The 18,759-nt window shown below is 43.4% G+C and overlaps 1 protein-coding gene across 2 annotated transcripts; it reads right to left on the minus strand.

The window, feature by feature from the left end:
• Positions 1-1,025: 1,025 nt before the first annotated feature.
• Positions 1,026-18,097, minus strand: CNIH4 (cornichon family member 4; the record flags this gene model as incomplete). Of its 2 annotated transcripts, XM_084793957.1 has the most annotated exons (5): positions 17,852-18,016; positions 16,109-16,177; positions 12,847-12,959; positions 8,118-8,258; positions 1,026-3,820 (listed from the first exon to the last, which is right to left on the minus strand). In XM_084793957.1, the coding sequence occupies exons 1-5, from the start codon at positions 17,918-17,920 to the stop codon at positions 3,793-3,795; spliced, it is 420 nt and encodes a 139-aa protein (XP_084650083.1). In that variant the 5' UTR covers positions 17,921-18,016. The 2 variants fall into 2 exon arrangements, with proteins under 2 accessions (XP_084650083.1, XP_084650084.1); XM_084793958.1 differs by lacking the exon at positions 1,026-3,820 and having other exon boundaries at positions 8,118-8,211; positions 17,852-18,097.
• Between the last annotated feature and the right edge of the window lie 662 nt (positions 18,098-18,759).

Consider the following 18,759-nt stretch of genomic DNA (forward strand, 5'->3'; position numbering starts at 1 on the left):
CGAGTCTAGGAGAGCCAGGGCTACACAGGGAAACCCTGTCTTGAAAATCCAACAACAACAAAAGCCAAAAATTAAACAAGTTTATCTAGACATTGGAGAGACACAATTATACCTAGTACATGATAATTCATAACTAATGAAAAAATGTTACTTGTAAGCAAAATTACTTTCAGCAGTTTGAAGTTAACCCAATAAAGCAGTTTCCCTTTTAGGTCTAGGTCTTACTAGTTAGTTCAGTATGTTATTTGGCTGGTGAAATGTCTCAGTGGTTAAGAGCACTGATTACTCTTCCAAAGTAATCCCCGGTTCAATTCCCAGTGCCCATATGAGAGCTTACAACTGTTACACTAGTTGCACAGGATCCAACACCCTTACACAGACTTGTAGGCAAAACACCAATACACATAAAACACAAATAATTTAAAAAATAATACTTCTATTGTTCCATTATTGCTTCTTCTTCTTCTTCCTTTTTTTTTTTTCCTGTGATTAAAGGTGTGCGCCACCATGCCCAGCTTCCATTATTGCTTCTTTAAATACGGACACCAGTCAGACTTAAGTAACAGAACCACACAATCAAATTAGTTTGTTATCCAATAGCCATTTATTGTTTCTGTGTGCAAGGCACTGTATTAGGCGCCAGCAGAGGAAGGCGACAACACAAACGTGATCAGAATGGACCCTGCCCTCCAGGAGCGCACAGTCTAGTAGGATACAAGAGACAGCATGTGAGAGCAGTGAGTACTTTCCACAGGAGACAGTCCAGAGGTTTAAAGACAGACCAGATCAGAGGGAAGGCTCTAGGCTCTGGCTGTATTGTTCTCGTATGTAGCAGGCATGAAAAGGGGCCTGCTGGATGTGACAAGTGGTGCTGCACCTCAGATCTTACTTCCTCAGCTCTAGATTAATAGCATATACCATATTTTTTGGACTATAAGATGAACTTTTTTCTCTCCAAAAGTGTGTGTGTGGAGGGGGGGATTAGGGTATACCTTATGGTCCAATTGCTGTTTTTACTGTTTATCTTTTCTTCTCTTGCTTTTTTTTTTTTTGGTTTTTTGAGACATGGTTCCTCTGTGTAGCCTTCGCTGTCCTGGACTCACTTTGTAGACCAGACTGGTCTCAAACTCAGTGATCTGCCTGCCTCTGCCTCCCAAAAGCTGGGATTAAAGGCTTGCGCCACCACGCCTGGCCTGGCTGTTTTTCTTGTTTTACTGCTCTAAAAACTGGGTGTCTTATTGTCAGGTGCATCTTATAGTCCAAAACATACGGTAGTGTTGTTAAAAGCCTAAAAGGAAAAGGAGAGCATGACACAGCTCAGCACCCCATGGTCATTTTCACTGGCTAGGCCCTCAACACACAGAGGGCAGGGAGAAGGATACAGGAGGGCACCAGGCTCAACTGGACCTCTGACAATCTCTAGGCCACTGCTCTCCATCTTTGAGATGAAACTGCTAGGACACATGATCCTCTGCAACACTCTAATCACCGTATAGCAGCTCCATGGACATCATAACCTCAGCCACTAGGACTAGGGCTTGCTTCCTCCTGTCCATCACTTTCAGAAGCAACCCTCTCCCTCCAAAAACCTCAGAGGAATGACTCCCCTTTACTGGCTTTTATAGACACAAGCAATATGAGAAAGAAAGTGCTTCGTTTGTAACCAGTGTTGCAGAATTTGTTCCGTTGGTATAGACAAGGCAGCTTTCTCCTTTCCTCTGCCTCAGCAGTTTATGCCTGACACACAACTGATAGCCCAAAGGTGCTAGGCTACATGGCTTCTATGTCTTGGAGCTACTTTAAGTGTGATAGATTGTCTCTCGGTTCTAGGAAGCCCCCAGCAGGTCTGCCTGAAAAGCCTGCGTAACCCTGAGAGCCACGGGAAGGTAGGGGTAGGAGTCTTAAGCAGAAGGTGCCCCAGAGGGAAAAGGTATGAAGAAAATAAAAACAAAGTATTTGTATTTGTACTATTTGTAGCTTCCTAGCCCTTTTCTAGGCAGAAACACAAGGTTGCTACAGGGAGAACTGCTGATTTCAAAGAGGCCCAGGGAATCAAGTTCCCGTTGCATGCCATCCCAATCCTTTCTTCTGGTGTGGCCAGAGCACTTCTCCCATTCTTACAGCGAATCCAGCTTTCTGGCTCTCTTGCTTCTACCATACACTTTGTTTTGTTTTGCCACCAAGGTCCATTATGCCACAGTGAACAGTCATGGTTCCTTAAATGTCAGTGCTTAAGATACCAACATTAAAGTGCAAATAGGACTGAGGACCAATTGCCAGATTCACGCTACACTGCAAGATATGATAGATGCAGGCTACAAGGTTAACCCACTCACTCTCATCCAGAACAAGAGAGTAGTTAGCTACTACCATGAGCATGCAATGGCCCATGCGGGGTTCCCCAGTCCACAGTGGTCACTGCAAAAGGAAAGGAGTTGCAGTTAATTCTGCACCATGTGAGTGCTCACAGGCCATTTTATAAACAGTGACTGGTTTCCTGTCTCCTACCAAATCACCTCTTCAAATCCACTAAAACAGATTTTTTTGTTTTGTTTTGAAGACAGGGTTTCTTTGTGTAATAGTCCTGGCTGTCCTGGACTCACTTTGTAGACCAGGCTGGCCTCAAACTCACAGCGATCTGCCTGCCTCTGCCTCCCGGGTGCTGGGATTACAGGTCTGCACCATCACGCCTGGCTCTAAAACAGATTATTAAAGAGCTCAAATACAGTTATGATGCAAAAATAAGGACTGGCAAGAGCCACAGGGACTAGAAGAGTAGTGATGATTATAAAAGTACAAGCTTTAAAATGAAAGCTCTTGATAAAATCTTGATTTTAAAATTTATTTGTCCTTTGTGTAAGCAGGACCTGGGTACATGGCTTATAAGATTTCAAATACTTTAAACAAATATATATAATAATAATAATTGTTATTATTTTTTTTTTCGAGACAGGGTTCTCTGTGTAGCCTTGGCTGTCCTAGATTCACTTTGTAGACTAGGCTGGCCTCAAATTCACAGTGATCCTCCTGCCTCTGCCTCCTGAGTGCTCGGATTAAAGGCATGCACTACCACGCCTGGCCCCAAATAAATATATTTTAAAATGTTATTTTCTGTTGACTTAGCTGAAAAGTCCCCCAAATCCTTAAGCCACATTAATATGAAGTTGCCAAGTATAGGCAAGAGGAGTAATTAAGTTTCTTCCTGTGTCCAGATTAGCTGTGCTGCTCTCTGCTCTGGCTTTTCAGACTTCAGGAAAGTCCGGCTCATCTACTAAGGCAGTGGTTCTCACCCTTCCTAACGCTGCAGCCCTTTACTACAGCTGCTCACGCTGCGGCGACCCCAACCACAGGATTACTTTTGCTGTGCTACGGTTACGAATCACAATGTAAATATGGGTGGTTTCAATGGACGTACGAACTCCCTGTGAAAAGGTCGTCTGACCCCCCAAGAGATGGTGACCCACAGGCTGAGAACCTCTGTACTAAGGGCTCTTTAAGGTGTGTTCTTTATTTCTTTGGCATGCAAAGCTGGTACACATTCCTACCTCTACCAAACAGCCACATGGGATATAAAACACCTTCATGTGTTGGGGTTGAGAAGTCAGAAATCTACAAAAACTCAATTCATTTTTTTAAATACTTTATGTGGTAAAAATACAGCAAAAATAGTTTTTTGTTCAAAGACCAAAATATATACTGCTCTGGTCACGGTTCTAAGGATAGTTTACGTAGTCTCTGGCTCTTCACTGTGCAGTGTAGTGTAGGCTGGCTTCAACCCTGGCTTCTCCAGCTTCAGTCATTTATCAAAGCTAGAATCATGCTGTGGAAAGAAGAAACTGGAATTACTACTGTTTCCTCAGGACTCCCCTGGGATCTGGTCCATTCAGATCTGCACACCCAGATTCATCAAGACATACTCACTGCAGTCACTTAAAACCTAATAGAAAGAAAACTCAGATGTAAGCCTCCAACATTCTCATTGAAACAATAACCAAACGGAGATAAAGAGAGGGAGAGTAAAATCTAAAAACAATTTGATGCTGTCATTACAAATAAGTAGGGGATGGAAAGATGGCTCAGCAGAGAAGAGCACTTACTGCTCTTGCAGAGGACCCATGTCAGATGACTCACAAAAGCTATTTGTAATTCCAGCTCCAGGAGATTCAATGCCTCTGGCCTCCAAGAGCACCTGCACTCACATGCACATGTCCACATGCATGAGTGTGCACGTACACACATACACAAACACACACAAACTAAAAATAAAATATGGTGGCCGGGTGTGGTGGCCTTTAATCCTAGCACTCAGGAGGCAGAGGCAGGTGGATCACTGTGAGTTCCAGGCCAGCCTGGTCTACAAAGTGAGTCCAGGACAGCCAAGACTACCAGAGAAACCCTGTCTCGAAAAACCAAACATAAATAAATTAAATTAAATATGATGAGGCGCACGCCTTTAATCCTAGCACTCAGGAGGTAGAGACAGGTAGATCTCTGTAAGTTTAAGACCAGCCTGGTCTACACAGAGAGACTCTGTATTAAATAAATAAGTAAATAAATAAGTAATTTAACTTAATAAATAAAAAATACTTATGTCCAGGGCAGACAAACAACAATAACAAAACCCAACCACGTCAATCCCCTAACCAGATCTTTGTCTTGTGTAGAATCCGCCATTCTGTTAATGATCCAGTAACTCCTCTCAGGCTTAGCCTCTGAAGCACTTCCTTCGGGCAGCTGACCTTAGCTCAGTGCAGCTGTGAGGTCTCCTGCAGCCCATCATGCTCCTGTGTGGTCTGGGAGCTGTGAGGACACAAGACTCAGGCACCCCCTCCTCTAATCTATGTACTACTCCAGACCACAACTGCCAAGCTGAACACTTCCACTGTGGAGATCTATGCTGCTCCTTGTCACTGAGGTGACGTCAAGACAGGAAATAGTCAAGAAAATCACTTCGGTTAAACAATGAAATATAGAAGCTGGACAGATGGTTCAGTAGTTAAGAGCACTGGCTGTTGTTCTTCCAGAGGACTTGGGTTCAGTTCCCAGCACCAACAAGGCAGCTCACAACTGTTTGTAACTCCTGTTCCAGACACCCTTGCACAGACGCACACACAGGCAAAATGTCAATGCACATAAAAAATAAAAATAAATAATTTAAAAAAAAAGAAATCTAGCAGGGCACGGTGGCTTATGCCTTTAATCCCAGCACTCAAGAAGTAGAGGCAGGAAGGTCACTGTGAGTTCAAGGCCAGCCTAGACTACAAAGAGAGTTCCAGGACAGCCACAGCTACTACACTGACAGACCCCGTCTCAAAAACCAAAGAAAAAAGAAAAAAAATATATATATATATAGCCAGGCATGGTGGCATACACCTTTAATTCTAGCACTTTGGAGACTGAGACAGGAAGATCTCTGTGAATTCGAGGCCAACCTGAGAGTAAGTTCCAGGAGAGCCAGGACTAAACACAGAAACTCTGTCTTGAACAACAAAACAAAACAAACAGAAATAAATAAATATAATCCTTTCCTTTGATGTGCAGGGATCAACCTTGTTCTTGATCAACCTCGATTAACAGACCAAAATTACTACGATACACAGAAACAACCTCCCTGTTACTCAGTTACTAACAGAATAAATAGGCATATTATACATACTCAATGTACAGTGTGGATTAAAGGCAGTTGCTGATATTTTGAGATTTTTAAATTTACTACAGATAAGCACTTTACAGGCACTTAGTTCATGCTGCAACTCCATCAGGGTTGAGTAAGCCCATTTTAGATGAAACTCTGAGGCACACAGAGGAAGTAGAGCCCAGATCCCATTAGGCAAGCACCCTGGCCCCAGCTAACGGCATGGCTCCACCATTCTCTAAACAATGGGAACATCTTTTTTCCCCAAACTGTAATCCCATTTAACAATCCCTGAATGCTTGTTATGTGACTTGTACTGTAACAGGTGTGAGAGAAGCATAAAATACCTCATATAAAAGCTGACATTTGGTAATAAAATAACTTTTAAACAAAAGCATCCATCTCAATCCTTTCAACTATGGATGACAATCAGGTGGTAAGGCAACAACGATGTGGCCAAAACAACAAGCTGACCAAGGGGAAAGGAGGACAGAAAAGGGGAAGGGACACTCCACAAGGGGTACACCAGCCCAGACAAAATAGGCTGCCCATCTTTTTTTTTTTTTCCTTTGAGACAGGATTTCCCTGTGTAGCCTTGGCTGTCTTGGACTCTCTCTGTAGACTAGGCTGACCTCGAACTCACAGCAACCCCCCTGCCTCTGCCTCCGAGTGCTGAGTGCTGGGATTAAAGGCGTGCACCACCATGCCTGGCTTTAAGTGCACTTCTTTTTTCTTTTTTTTTTTTTTAAGATTTATTTATTTATTAGGTATACAGTGCTTTGCCTGCATGTACACCTGTAGACCAGAAGAGGGCACCAGATCTCATTATAGATGGTTGTGAGCCACCATGTGGTTGCTGGGAATTGAACTCAGGACCTTTGGAAGAGCAGTCAGTGCCCTTAACCTCTGAGCCATCTCTCCAGCCCCTTAAGTGCACTTCTTGCTCTTGCAGAGGACCCCATTTCAGTTCCCAGCACTTATATAGCAGCTCATAATGGTAAGTCAAGTTGTAGGGGATCCAAAACTTTCTGGTCTCCAAAAGCACCAGGCACAAATGTGGGTACACAAACGAAACACCATACAAATAAAAATACAAAACTGAAGCAAGGCATGATGGCTCATGCCTTTCTAGCACTTAGGAGGCAGAGACAGGCAGATCTCTGTGAGTTCAAGACCAGCATGGTCTACAAAGTGAGCCCAGGACAGCAAGACTACACAGAGAAACTCTGTTTTGAAAAACCACAGAGGCCAGGCAGTGGTGGCACACACCTTTAATCCCAGCACTTGGGGGGCAGAGGCAGGCGGATCTCCATGAGTTCAAGGCCAGCATGGTCTACAAATCGAGTCCAGGACTGCCAGAGCTGTTACACACAGAAACTCTTGTTGTCTCGAAAAACAAAAAACAAACAAAAAAAATAAAAGAAAGAAAAGAAAAAAAAAAAAAAGAAAAATCACACACACACACAAACCCTAAAACTCAAAGCCAAGCCATTGTCTTTCCAAGAGTGATGGATGGTACATACTTGTAATCCCAGCACTAGGGAGACTTAGGCAAGAGAATGGCCAGAAGTTCCAGGACCAACTGGACTATGTAGCAAGACCCAATCTTTTTTGTTTCTTTGTTTGTTTGGTTTGGTTTGTTTTTGGTTTTCAAGACAAGGTTTTTCAGGGTTAGCCTTGGCTGTCCTGGACTTGCTTTGCACCAGGCTGGCCTGGAACTCAAAGCGATCCCACAGGTTGAGAAGAGGGTATCAGATCCCCTGGAACTGGACGTGGGTGCTGGAACTTGAACCTGGTTCCCTTTTTTCTTCTATTTCTTCTCTTCTTTTTGGGGAGTTAGGCTGGGGGGGAAGACAGGGTCTTTCCATGTTGTCCTGGCTGACCTGGACACACTATGTAGACCAACTCAGAGATCAAGTCAACATCTGCCTTTGCTTCCTGAGTGCCAAGATTAAAAGCATGTACTACTATGCCTGGCAAAACAAGAGTTTCTAATCAATAGGAAGCAAAAAAATATAGATAGATAGATAAAATATTATCTATCTATAATTTTCTTTCTGGCTTTTTTATTTTGTTTGGCTTGGTTTGGTTTTTCGAGACAGGGTTTCTCTGAGTTATAGCCCTGGCTGTCTTGGACTCTCTTTGTGGACCAGGCTGTCCTGGAACTCACAGTGATCCGCCTGCCTCTGTCTCCCGAGTGCTGAGATTAAAGGTGTGCGCCACCATGCCCAGCAGCAATGGCAATTTTAAACATGTTAATAGCCTCAAAGCTAAGAAGTAACTTCGGTAATATAGAAAACTCTATAGGTTAGATAAAACACCAATTTAATGACATAAAAAATATATACAGCCACAGTAAAGTCACATAATTCCCCAAAGTTTTACAATATTAGTACACAATTCTACAGTATATATAGTAATACCTCATGAACCAAAGCCAGGCATGGCATCCAGTATGCTGAGAAGAGGGCGCTCAACTTACCTATAGAGATACATGAAGAAACAGAGCAGGTAGAAACCAAGCTTGATCATGGCTTCTTTCATGTGTGACTTTAGCTGCCCCCGATTGTGTATTTCTGTTGGGTCAAACACTCCCATGTTACCACTTGGCACCATAATGAACCTGGCCAAGGAGCACACAGGGGAAGGAGGTCAGAGCTCAGCGTGAATACTGAAAAGCACTCTCGTAATAGTAATGAACCTGCAAACCCGAACCAGGCGTTGCAACATCAAATTCAGACTGATGTCTACCATCTGCTTTTCCTCTGGAAGCTACTGCTGACTTTTCATTTAATTTTCTACCCACTGAAGCAAATATAGTGGTAATACCTACTAAATACTGAGAACCTTTTACACATCTTCTGTTTCTCTGTAGCTCTTCCTCATTAGATATAAGTTAAAAGAGATTCCAAAACCAAACTAATGTTATAAAGTTCTCAGAAACTTCTAAGGATCTTTGTGTGTACATATATGCACACAGGCTTATATGTACATGTGTGCAAGCGGAGGCCAAAGGCTGACATCAAGTGTTTTCTTCAATAGCTCTTCACCTTATATTTTGGAGCAGGATTTCTTGCCTGAACCAAGAACTCCCTATTTCAGCTAGTTTAGGTAGCCAGTTTGCTCCAGGGATAACCTGCCTCCACCTGAGAGTCCAGGCTCAGGCAACATGGCCACTGGGGATTCATGCAGATGCTGGGATCTGAACTCCCATAAACATGCCTGCACTTTGCCCACTGAGCCATTTTCCTAACCCTTTTTTAAGCATGGTCCCAGTGTGTCACTCAGGCCAGCCTCTAACTCACGATGTAACAGTCCAGTCTAGCCTTGAACTTGAGGATCATCTTTGCCAACTTCCTGAGTGCTGATATTCCAGGCTTGTAGCACCACACCTGGCTCTCAGAAACCTGTTTATGTGAACTGAGCAGGAAAACTATGAGAGAATCAATGGTCCCATGCCTAGGCTTCACCATCCAGGTGGTGCCGTATATGAAACATACATGTCTGAACACAGCACCGTAAGTAACCTCCTCCTGCTTGCATGTCTGGGCTTCTTGATTTCCTCACTCTTGCCACATACAGTTTCTCAATGCAATTTCTGTGAAATGTAAAAGCCTCTCTGAGCTTCACAAGTCTTAAACTCTCCTAAATCCTACTGGCCTATCTGTACCTGAATAGAGGGTGTTTTCACTTGGATATCCAAATAATATGTCCAAATAGTCTCAAGAAGATTGGCAGGTCAGCATCTATGTCCCTAGGTTCCTTGGTGACCCTTACAACCTTCTTCTTACCCAGCTCTTGTCCCTCATCCTTCACAGCCTGCCACTGACCTCCTGCCATTGTCCTTTTTACTGCCCTGTATAAACCGTCTCTTCTGCATTCTCACTAATACAACAATATAATCTCTTCTTCAGTCTCTGAACTGAATTCTCACTATCCTGGCCCTTCTCTAGTCAACACATACTGCTTATGAAAGAAATCTCCCCAAAGCATAATCTTGCTGCTTAAAAACATAAAACGTGGGCTGGAGAGATGGCTCAGAGGTTAAGAGCACTGTCTGCTCTTCCAGAGGTCCTGAGTTCAATTCCCAGAAACCACATGGTGGCTCACAACCATCTAGAATGAGATCTGGCGCCCTCTTCTGGCCTGTAGGTGTACACTGTATACATTATAAATAAATAAATCTTAAAAAAACAAACAAACAAACATAAAACGTAGCCAGGCGTGGTGGCACATGCCTTTAATCCCAGCTAACACACATGACTCATTTTTATTCTAATAGTATCTTATAACATCATATTTAACAATCAGCCAATGAGTGCTTTTTGCCCCTTAAAAAAAACTAAACAAAAGTGTGTGTGTGTGTGTGTGTGTGTGTGTGTGTGTGTGTGTGTGTGTGAGAGAGAGAGAGAGAGAGAGAGAGAGAGAGAGAGAGAGAGAGAGAGAGAGAGAGAATCTACTGACATAAAAAATAATTCTAGGGCAGGAGAAATGGCTCGGTGGTTAAGAGTACTGGCTCATGGCAGCTCAAAACAATCTAACTCCAGTTCCAGAGGCTCCAGTGGCATCCGCACACATGACACACACATACATACATCTATACACACGTAAGTAAAGAAGTCTTATTCTCCAATTCTTCACTGAATAACAAACTATAACAGCTTGACTATGAGTGTTTTCCCTGGACTATTTCTAAATAAATTTCCTGAAATGATGATGATGATTTTGTTTTTGTTTGTTTTGTATTTTGGAAAACAGGGTTTCGCTGTGTAGCCCTGGATATCCTGGAACTTGCTCTGTATGCCAGAATACACTTGAACTCAAGAGATCAGCCTGCCTAGGCCTCCTGTGCTGGGATCAAAGGCTCTCCCCGCCCAGCCCCACACCTGCCCAGCTAGGGACGGTTAACTTTGATTGTCAACGTAGAAGATAAAGAAAGGACAGATTAGTAACCCACACTTCTGGGTGTGTCTGTGAAGCTTCCAGGAGCAATTAGATCATTAAAACCGTGCCTCAATCAATGGATTAGTCCCTCGCTGTACTATGCAGACGGTATTGGTAAGTGGTGGAAGGCAGCAGGTAGGGCCTACATAGAGGGATGTCACTGGGCACATGTGCTTGGGGCCATATCTTGCCCTTCCTTTCTATTTTCCTTTGTCTCTGCTTCTAGCTGCCATGGAGTGAAGAAGCACATTCTGGCCAAGCAACCATGAACTGAAAGCTCTGACATGGTAAGCTAAAAATAATTCTTCCTCCCATTAAGCCATTTCTATAAAACGACTGATGGGAGGGTGACTCAGGGAGAGCAAGCCAATAAACAGCACCCTCCACACCCTGCGCATCAGGCCCTGCCTCAGCTGGGGAAAAGTTGGTCAGTCTTTGTACCTCTTTTCTATAGCACTGTATACACCTGGGGTAGAATTTTTTTTTATGTATTATTTTCTTTTTTCAACTTTCTTATTGCTCTCTCATAATGGGCCAACATCCTAATCTGAGCCTCATCCTGGGAATATAGATTCCTTACAGTCTGGTCAGGGCCACTACCAGGAAGACTTTGGTTTTTGAGATGGAATCTTGTTGTGTAGCCCAGGTTGGCCTCAACTTTGAAATTCCCGTTTCAGTTTCCCAGTCAATAATACAAATGTGTTCTGCCATGCTTAGCTCCAACACTTTTCCACGTCCTTTTTTTACTTTATTATTTTGTCTGTCTGTCTGTCTGTCTGTCTGTGGTGTGTGTGTTTTCAAAAACAAGTACAGGTGTGATAGGATGGAGGAGAGGATACATGTTTCTGTCAAGAAAAAACATGAGGTCAGAGAAGCAAACATGAGTCAAAGAACAAGCTGCATTAGCAATCAGTTCTGTCCTATCACATGGGTTCCAGGGATCAAACTTAGGTTGTAAAGCTTGGCAGCCAACACTTCTGCCCACAGAGCACCTCACTAGCACTCCTTACGTTTGTGTTTTGTTTGAGATGGGGGGGGGGGTCTCACTGTGTCCCTCCGGTTGTCCTAGAGTGCTTTATGTAGACCAAGCTGGCCACAGATTTGCCTGCCTGCCTCTGCGTACAAGAAGGAGCTCTTTAGTTTTCAGCTCTTTAGCTCCTTGGTTTTTTGAGCTTTGAGCTAGCAAGTCTTTGGCCTTGGTTTTGGGTTTTTTGGTTTTGTTTTTTAGGGTTTTGTTTTTTTAGTTTTTCGAGACAGGGTTTCTCTGTGTAACAGCCCTCCCTGGCTGTCTTGTATGTGCTTTGTAGACCAGGCTGGCCTCTGCCTCCCAAGTGCTGGGATTAAAGGTGTTCGCCACCATGCCTGGCTGGCTTTGGGTTTCTTTTGCCTTTTCCTTCTGGGCTGTCAGCTGAGCTCCTGAGCCTTTTGGAGCTTTTTCCTTCTGAGACATGAGCTGAGCGGGAAGGTCAGCTGGGTGCTCTCTCTGCCTCCCTGAGCTAGCAGGCTTTCACTCCAGCATTTGAGTCTTCATGGTAAAAGAGAACAGCCAAGGTTTCCACTGAAAACAACACACACACACTCACTACTGTGCAGTAAAGTGCTCTAACCACTCAGCTATCTAGCTCCCTACTACCTAATTATTTTCAATAAAAAATTTAATTATTTAATCTGTCCTGAAAAAAACAAACAAAAACCTCAAAACAAACAAACAAACAAACAAAATCCCAAACCCAAATTACCTACTTTGCAGGCACTAAAATGCAATCTTCTTTGATGTATTTCCAGCATTACAGATACAAAGAAAGGTTTTATTGTCTCAAAGCTTTGACTGTTCTTAGAAGAAAATGATACTCACGGCAATGATTACATTTTACAGGTCTTTAGGCATCACAACTGAACAGTAGACTACTCTTATGCATGTGGGCTTTGTGCCTTACTACCAGTGGCAGATGATCCATGGGGGAGGGGCCCACAAACTACTATGTGACTGACATACCGAAGTGAACAATACTGTATTCTAAATCCATAAAGTATTTTGCTGTTCTTTATTTTAATTACTGGGACACTTTGGGGGAGCCCTGCTGTTAATTATTTTCTTTTATCTAGGGTTTCATGTACCTTAGGACGTCTTCAAACTCACTAAATGGCCAAAGCTGGACTCCTGACCCTCCACCTCCCAAGTGCTAGACTATGAACATGGTCCACCACGCCCAGCTGCTTATGTTTCTAAGAATATCATCACAACACAGTAAACAAACTATACTTACCTATATATATTCCAAGTAGCGACAGGTAAGTTGAGAAGGAAGATGAACCAGTGCAACGAAACAAGCATTAACACAGTGACAATGGTATGACCGATCAACTCTGGTATTACCCACTGCAAGCGAAGAACAAAGCATGACATCTCTGCGACTCATCTTTCCCGGCTAAACATGACACTTAAGGCAAATTGGTGAATATATCGAGAGGTTTTAGACTCAGAAACCCCAGGTGGGTTTCTGTAGCTTCTTACTCTAGGCAAATACATTAGGTAGCAGTTCAAAACTATCTCCCCCTAAGCACAGGCTTAGACTCTTTCACTAAGCAGGCCTGAATAACTAGGGAAAAAACAGATTATTACTTTCTATTCAGTATGTATGCCAGAATGCTAAAGCCTCCTGCTCTATATTAGCATGACTCATACTCAATACATGCCTTTTTAGTTAGACTGCCAATCTTAAAATCACAAACCCACCACCACCAAAATTTCCCCATCTCCAGAACCCTAAGGAAGCAAATGTCATGCAGAAAGATAAAATTGAAATAAATGGCCAGGTGTAATAAGTGCCAGCAATCTCAGTACTAGGAACGCAAGGATATCACTGCAAGTTCAAGGCCAGCCAGGGCTACCTAGTGAGACTCTGCCTCAAAAAAACAATATAGGAATAGAAATTTTAGCTGGGCATGGTGGCGTACACCTTTAATCCCAGCACTCAGGAGGCAGAAGCAGAAAGATCTTTATGAGTTCAAGGCCAGCCTGGTCTACAAATCTACAAAGTAAATCCAGTACAGGCAGGGTAATTACACACAGGAACCCTCTCTCAAAAAAGCAAAATATAAAAAAAGGAATAGAAAATTTAACATGGGGTCTGGAGAGATGGTTCAGTGGCTAAGAGTTAAGAGCACTGGCTGCTCATAGAGGTCCTGAGTTTGTTTCCCAGCACCCTAAGGAGTGGCCCATAACTGCCTGAAGTCGGAGGGGGTCCCATGCCTCTTCTGGCCTCTTCAGGTACCTACACATTACTGGCATGGACTCACACAGACACACAAATAAAAACAAAAATAAATCTTTTTTAAAAGATTAAAAAATAAGACTGGAGATGTGGCTCAGTGATCAAGAATGCATATTGTTCTTGCAAAGGACACAACTTCAGTTCCCAGAATCCATATCAGGTAGATAAAACCTTCTAGAATTCAAACTCCAGTAAGAACTGACATCTCTGGCCTCAGCAGGCACCTGTACTCACTTGCACATACAGACTACACATGAACATAGCTGAAAATAAGACAAAAGGGTACTAACTTGAATAGCAATGGATGGCAGAAGATTACTAAGCAATGCCTTTAAAAGTCAGAAAGAAGGGCTGGAGAGATGGCTCAGTGGTTAAGAGCACTGACTGCTCTCCCAGAGGTCCTGAGTTCAACTCCCAGCAACCACATGGTGGCTCACAACCATCTAAAACAAGATCTGGTGTTCTCTTCTGGAGCGCAGGTTAGGGTTGGCAGAGTGCCGTATACAAAATTAATTAATTAATTAAAGAGAATGTCAGAAAGAAAAAAATACTTGTCAGGCTATAACCGTGTACTCAGATGGAATCAAGGCTCCAAGTAAGACACGGTCAAGCACAGGCGAGCCGTACATCAAGAAGCTCCCCCAAATGAAGCAGCAGGGAAGAAGGGAGGCAAGGACCCAAGAACTGCGAAACCACCTCAGACAGGCAACGAGAGGGCAGCGTGAGGGTGCAGGCCTGGGAAAGAAAACTCAATCACCATTTTCATCTTGTACCAACTCATCTTCTGGAGAAAGAGTGGAAGGGGTCTTGCTCTGAAGTGCAAGCTTGGCCTCAAAACCATAGCTTCCTACCTACTGGGACTACATGCATTCACTACCACAGCCAACATTTCACCATGAGAAAATAGTACTGAAGGGCTTACAGATGTATCTGAAAACTTAGTAAGAGATAAACAGAAATCTATGGAAATAAAAGAAGTATTTGACATTTTTCCCCTTTGGTTTTTTTTTGTTTTGTTTTGTTTTTCCTTCTTTTTCTTTCTTTTTTGTTTATTTGTTTTTGAGACAGGGTTTCTCCTTGTAGCCCTGGCTATCTTGAAACTCCCTCTGTAGACCAGGCTGACCTTGAACTCAGAGATCTGCTTGTCTCTGCCTCCAAAGGGCTAAGATTAAAGGGCTGAGATTAAATCATCCCTGCCTGGCTGAAATGTGAAAAGTATTAACACAAGGAGAGTAACAATACAGGGTTCAGGGGAAGTGTTACCACTGTCTGTTCTGAGGTTCAGCAATGAAGACCTCAGTGTTTCAAGAGTAGATCATAATGACACAAATACAGGAACATCAACTTACTCTGAAAAGAAAAATAGAAACTACCCCAAGGCAGGTACGGCAGGATCAGGAAGCAGGTATTTTCAGAGAGGGAACATTTAACAACCAACCCCTCTGAACCTCTTGGTTTTTGTTTTCCAATAGACTGAAGACGTGATGTCACATAAGAACTCATCTTCTTTTCTTTTCTTTCTTTCTTTTTTATTTTATTTATTTATTGATTGATGTTGTTTTTTGTTTTTCAAGACAGGGTTTCTCTATGTTATCTTGGCTATCCTGGACTCAGCTTTGTAGATCAGGCTTTGTGAAGCCTTGAACTCACAGCAATCCCCCTGCCTCTGCCTCTGAGTGCTGGGATTAGAGGCGTGAACCACCACCACCCAGCTGAGAACTGGTTTTCAAATCAATCAAAAAGTGAGTGCCCTCAGTATATTTATCAGAAAGCTTCTTTGTCTGCATATCTTATAAAATGGCTTTCCTTTATCTGTATTAAGCTCCCAAGCTGAGAGGACGTATGCCAATATAATGTTCTTATTATGCTAAATACAGAATGGCCTTAAAGCAAAACTAAGTAAGTCCACTTTTTTCCACAAACCACACAAGGAAGGTCTTCTTTCATTCAACAAAAGACAGACTGCACATTTTTTCCGTGAGTGGGAGGTGGCAGTATGGGCACAGAAAACAAGAACAAGTAGCCTCATGCAGACAAGAAGACCAGGAACATGCAAAGTGAAGAAATAAAATTTAAAGGCAGATCTAAGATAAGTTCATGATCTAAAATACTGTAAAACACAGCAATTCTATCTACAACATTACAATGAAACAATAAGATAGTAAAACAAAAAAATGCAAATGTTGACTACCTATAATAAAACTTAATATGGAAAGAATTGGCTTCAACCAAAAATGAGCAAAGAATGTCTTACCTTGTTTAATTTTGAGCAGCATGATCTGGCGTTAATGTAATCACATTCTAAATCAGACAATGTAATGATCTGGTGATCAAGATAAGGAGTTATATATACAGAATTTGGGTGTTCCTTAGCTATATGTATGTGCCCACATATGCATCAGTGTTGACGATGCCCATCTTCTATTTCTCTCCGCCTTGTTTTTTTGAGACAGGACCTCTAACTAACCCTGAAACTTGCTGTTTGACTAGGCTGGCAGGCCAACAAGGCCCTGGGATCCTTCTGCCTCCCTTTCCCCAGCGCTGGGGATCAGAACAAAGTCCTCACAGTTGCACAGCAGGCACTTTACCCCCAACGAGCCCCATGTCAAGCCTCAGGAATTATACTTCCTGTTAACAACCAAGTACTATTTATCTTTCAGAAAGCAATTCCAGCACTCAGGAGATGAGTGGATTAGAAGTTCAAGGCCATCCTCTGTTAAACAGTGAATTTGAATTTTAAGGCTAGAACAGGATACAGAAAACACTATCTCAAAAAAAAAAAAAAGTAAAATGTTCTCAACCAAGTATCTCCTATCTCATCACTTTCCCCACAAATTCATCATCAGTCAATGCCAACATAATTAACACTGTAATTCAAATTCAGAACCGCTTGCCAATTGGTTTATCTTCCAATCTACTCTACAGAGCCATCTTCCTAATAAACTCCTGTATTTTGAACTTTTTTTTTTGAGCTTTTTTATTTATTTATTTTTATATTTTTGGTTTTTCGACACAGGGTTTCTCTGTGTATCCTTAGCTGTCCTGGACTCATTTTGTAGACCAGGCTGGCCTCAAACTCACAAGATCCACCTGCCTCTGCCTCCCCGAGTGCTGGGATTAAAAGCATGCGCCACCACACCCGGCTGTATTTTGAGCTTTTAAAGTGACTAAATTGTATGTGTTTATCATATATAACATGTTTCAAATAATACATACTTCATAGAAATGATAAAACCTAGACAAAAAAAGATGCATTACCTCACATGGTTACTTTGTGGTAAAAACAGGCTACTTTCAGGCTTAGCATTTTTCATAAATGGGATACATTGTTACTTGTAGTCACAGATGAACCTATTTTCCTGCTCTCTGGGTAAAACACCTTATCCAATCTATGGAGGCATAATACTAGAGCCACATGCCAGATCAACAAAGGATCACTTTAACTTATTTCTAACAGAAACTGGGTATCCCTGACCTAAAGCCACTTTGTTTATGTCAAAAGTTTGCAGTGAATCACTACCGCTTGCAGGATAAAAAAGTCCTCTTTTAGCTGATCGAGTACCTCCTTGCGGATGCTTCTGCAGTCACTCTCTTCAAAAACTCTCCAAAGAGCTGCACGTGAAGGAAGCGCATCGCCCATTCTTGGAATGAGTCATCTCCTGGGTGTGGGGAGTCCCCAGAAGCCCAGACACTCGCGAGGACAAAGGGGCAAGGGTGCTGCCCGGGACCAGAGTAGACAGCGAAGCGACCCGCCCGCCAGCTACCGCCCGGGACCGCTTCGCTCTGCGGGAGGCACCGGCGGCCCAGGGCAGGCGGGGAGGAGGGAGAGGGAAGCCGGCTCCGGCCCGCCACAAGTCCTAATGCTCCAGAACCGGGCCCGCGCCGCCGCCCCCTCACCCCAACACCTGCCAGCGCCCGCCGGGCCCACCCTCCGCCCTTGCCCCGGCGGCAGCTCAGGGGATGAGAGGCGGCCGCCGCCCATCTCAAGCAAGGATACGAAGTAGACGGAGAGGAAAATGAGCGCGCAACAGTCGAGGAGCGAGAAGAGGAACACCACCGACTCCATCCTCCTCCTCCGCCGCCGCTCCTCCCGTCAAACCTGCTCCGGGCCGCGCCGCCGGGATAGGCGGCTTGCCGGGAGTTGTGGTCCAGGAAAGCCACCGCCCCGACGCGAAGCATGATGGGAAATGCAGTTCGCTAGTGCCCAGAGAGCTTAGGTAGCTGTGGGCCTCACCTTCAGTGAACTTAAGCTATAAGAAGTAACTGTATTTGTTTTACTTTTTGTTTGTTTGTTTGTTTGTTTTTTCGATACAGGGTGTCTCTGTATAGCTTTTGGTGTCCTGGAACTCACTCTGTAGACCAGGCTGGCTTCGAACTCAGATATCCGCCTGCCTCTGCCTGCTAAACGCTGGGATTAAAGGCGTGCGCCACCATATACCTGGCTCTTTCTTTTACTTTCTATCCATCTTTCTTTGTCTTCCATTGTTGGTTTGGGGGCGGGGTTGGTGATGTGGGGAGGGAATATGCTCTGCTTGCCTGTGTTAGGATCTTGCTTTGCAGCCCAGGTTGGCTTCTGACTTGGGTCTCCCCAGTGTTGGGATTAGAGGCGTATGCCTCCACACATGGCTGCTTTAGTGTCCGCGCTCTACCTGCTTCCATTCTGTAACTTTTCATCTCAAATACAAATCCAGCCTTGCCACTCCTGGCTTCAAGACTGAGATCTGCCCTAAGGTTCCTGGCCTATTTCTCCAGAGCTTACCCAGTTGCTTGCCTAGTCTTGATGACAGCAAGCTTTCTCACCTCTGAATTTTAAGATTTTTACAGAATTCGATGTTTACTCAACCATTCATTTAAAAAAAAAAAGATGTATTTATTATTATGTATACAGTATTCTGCCTGCATGTG

Source organism: Acomys minous, assembly GCF_964271855.1.
Source record: "Acomys minous genome assembly, chromosome: 1".
In the NCBI taxonomy this organism is placed as follows: domain Eukaryota; kingdom Metazoa; phylum Chordata; class Mammalia; order Rodentia; family Muridae; genus Acomys; species Acomys minous.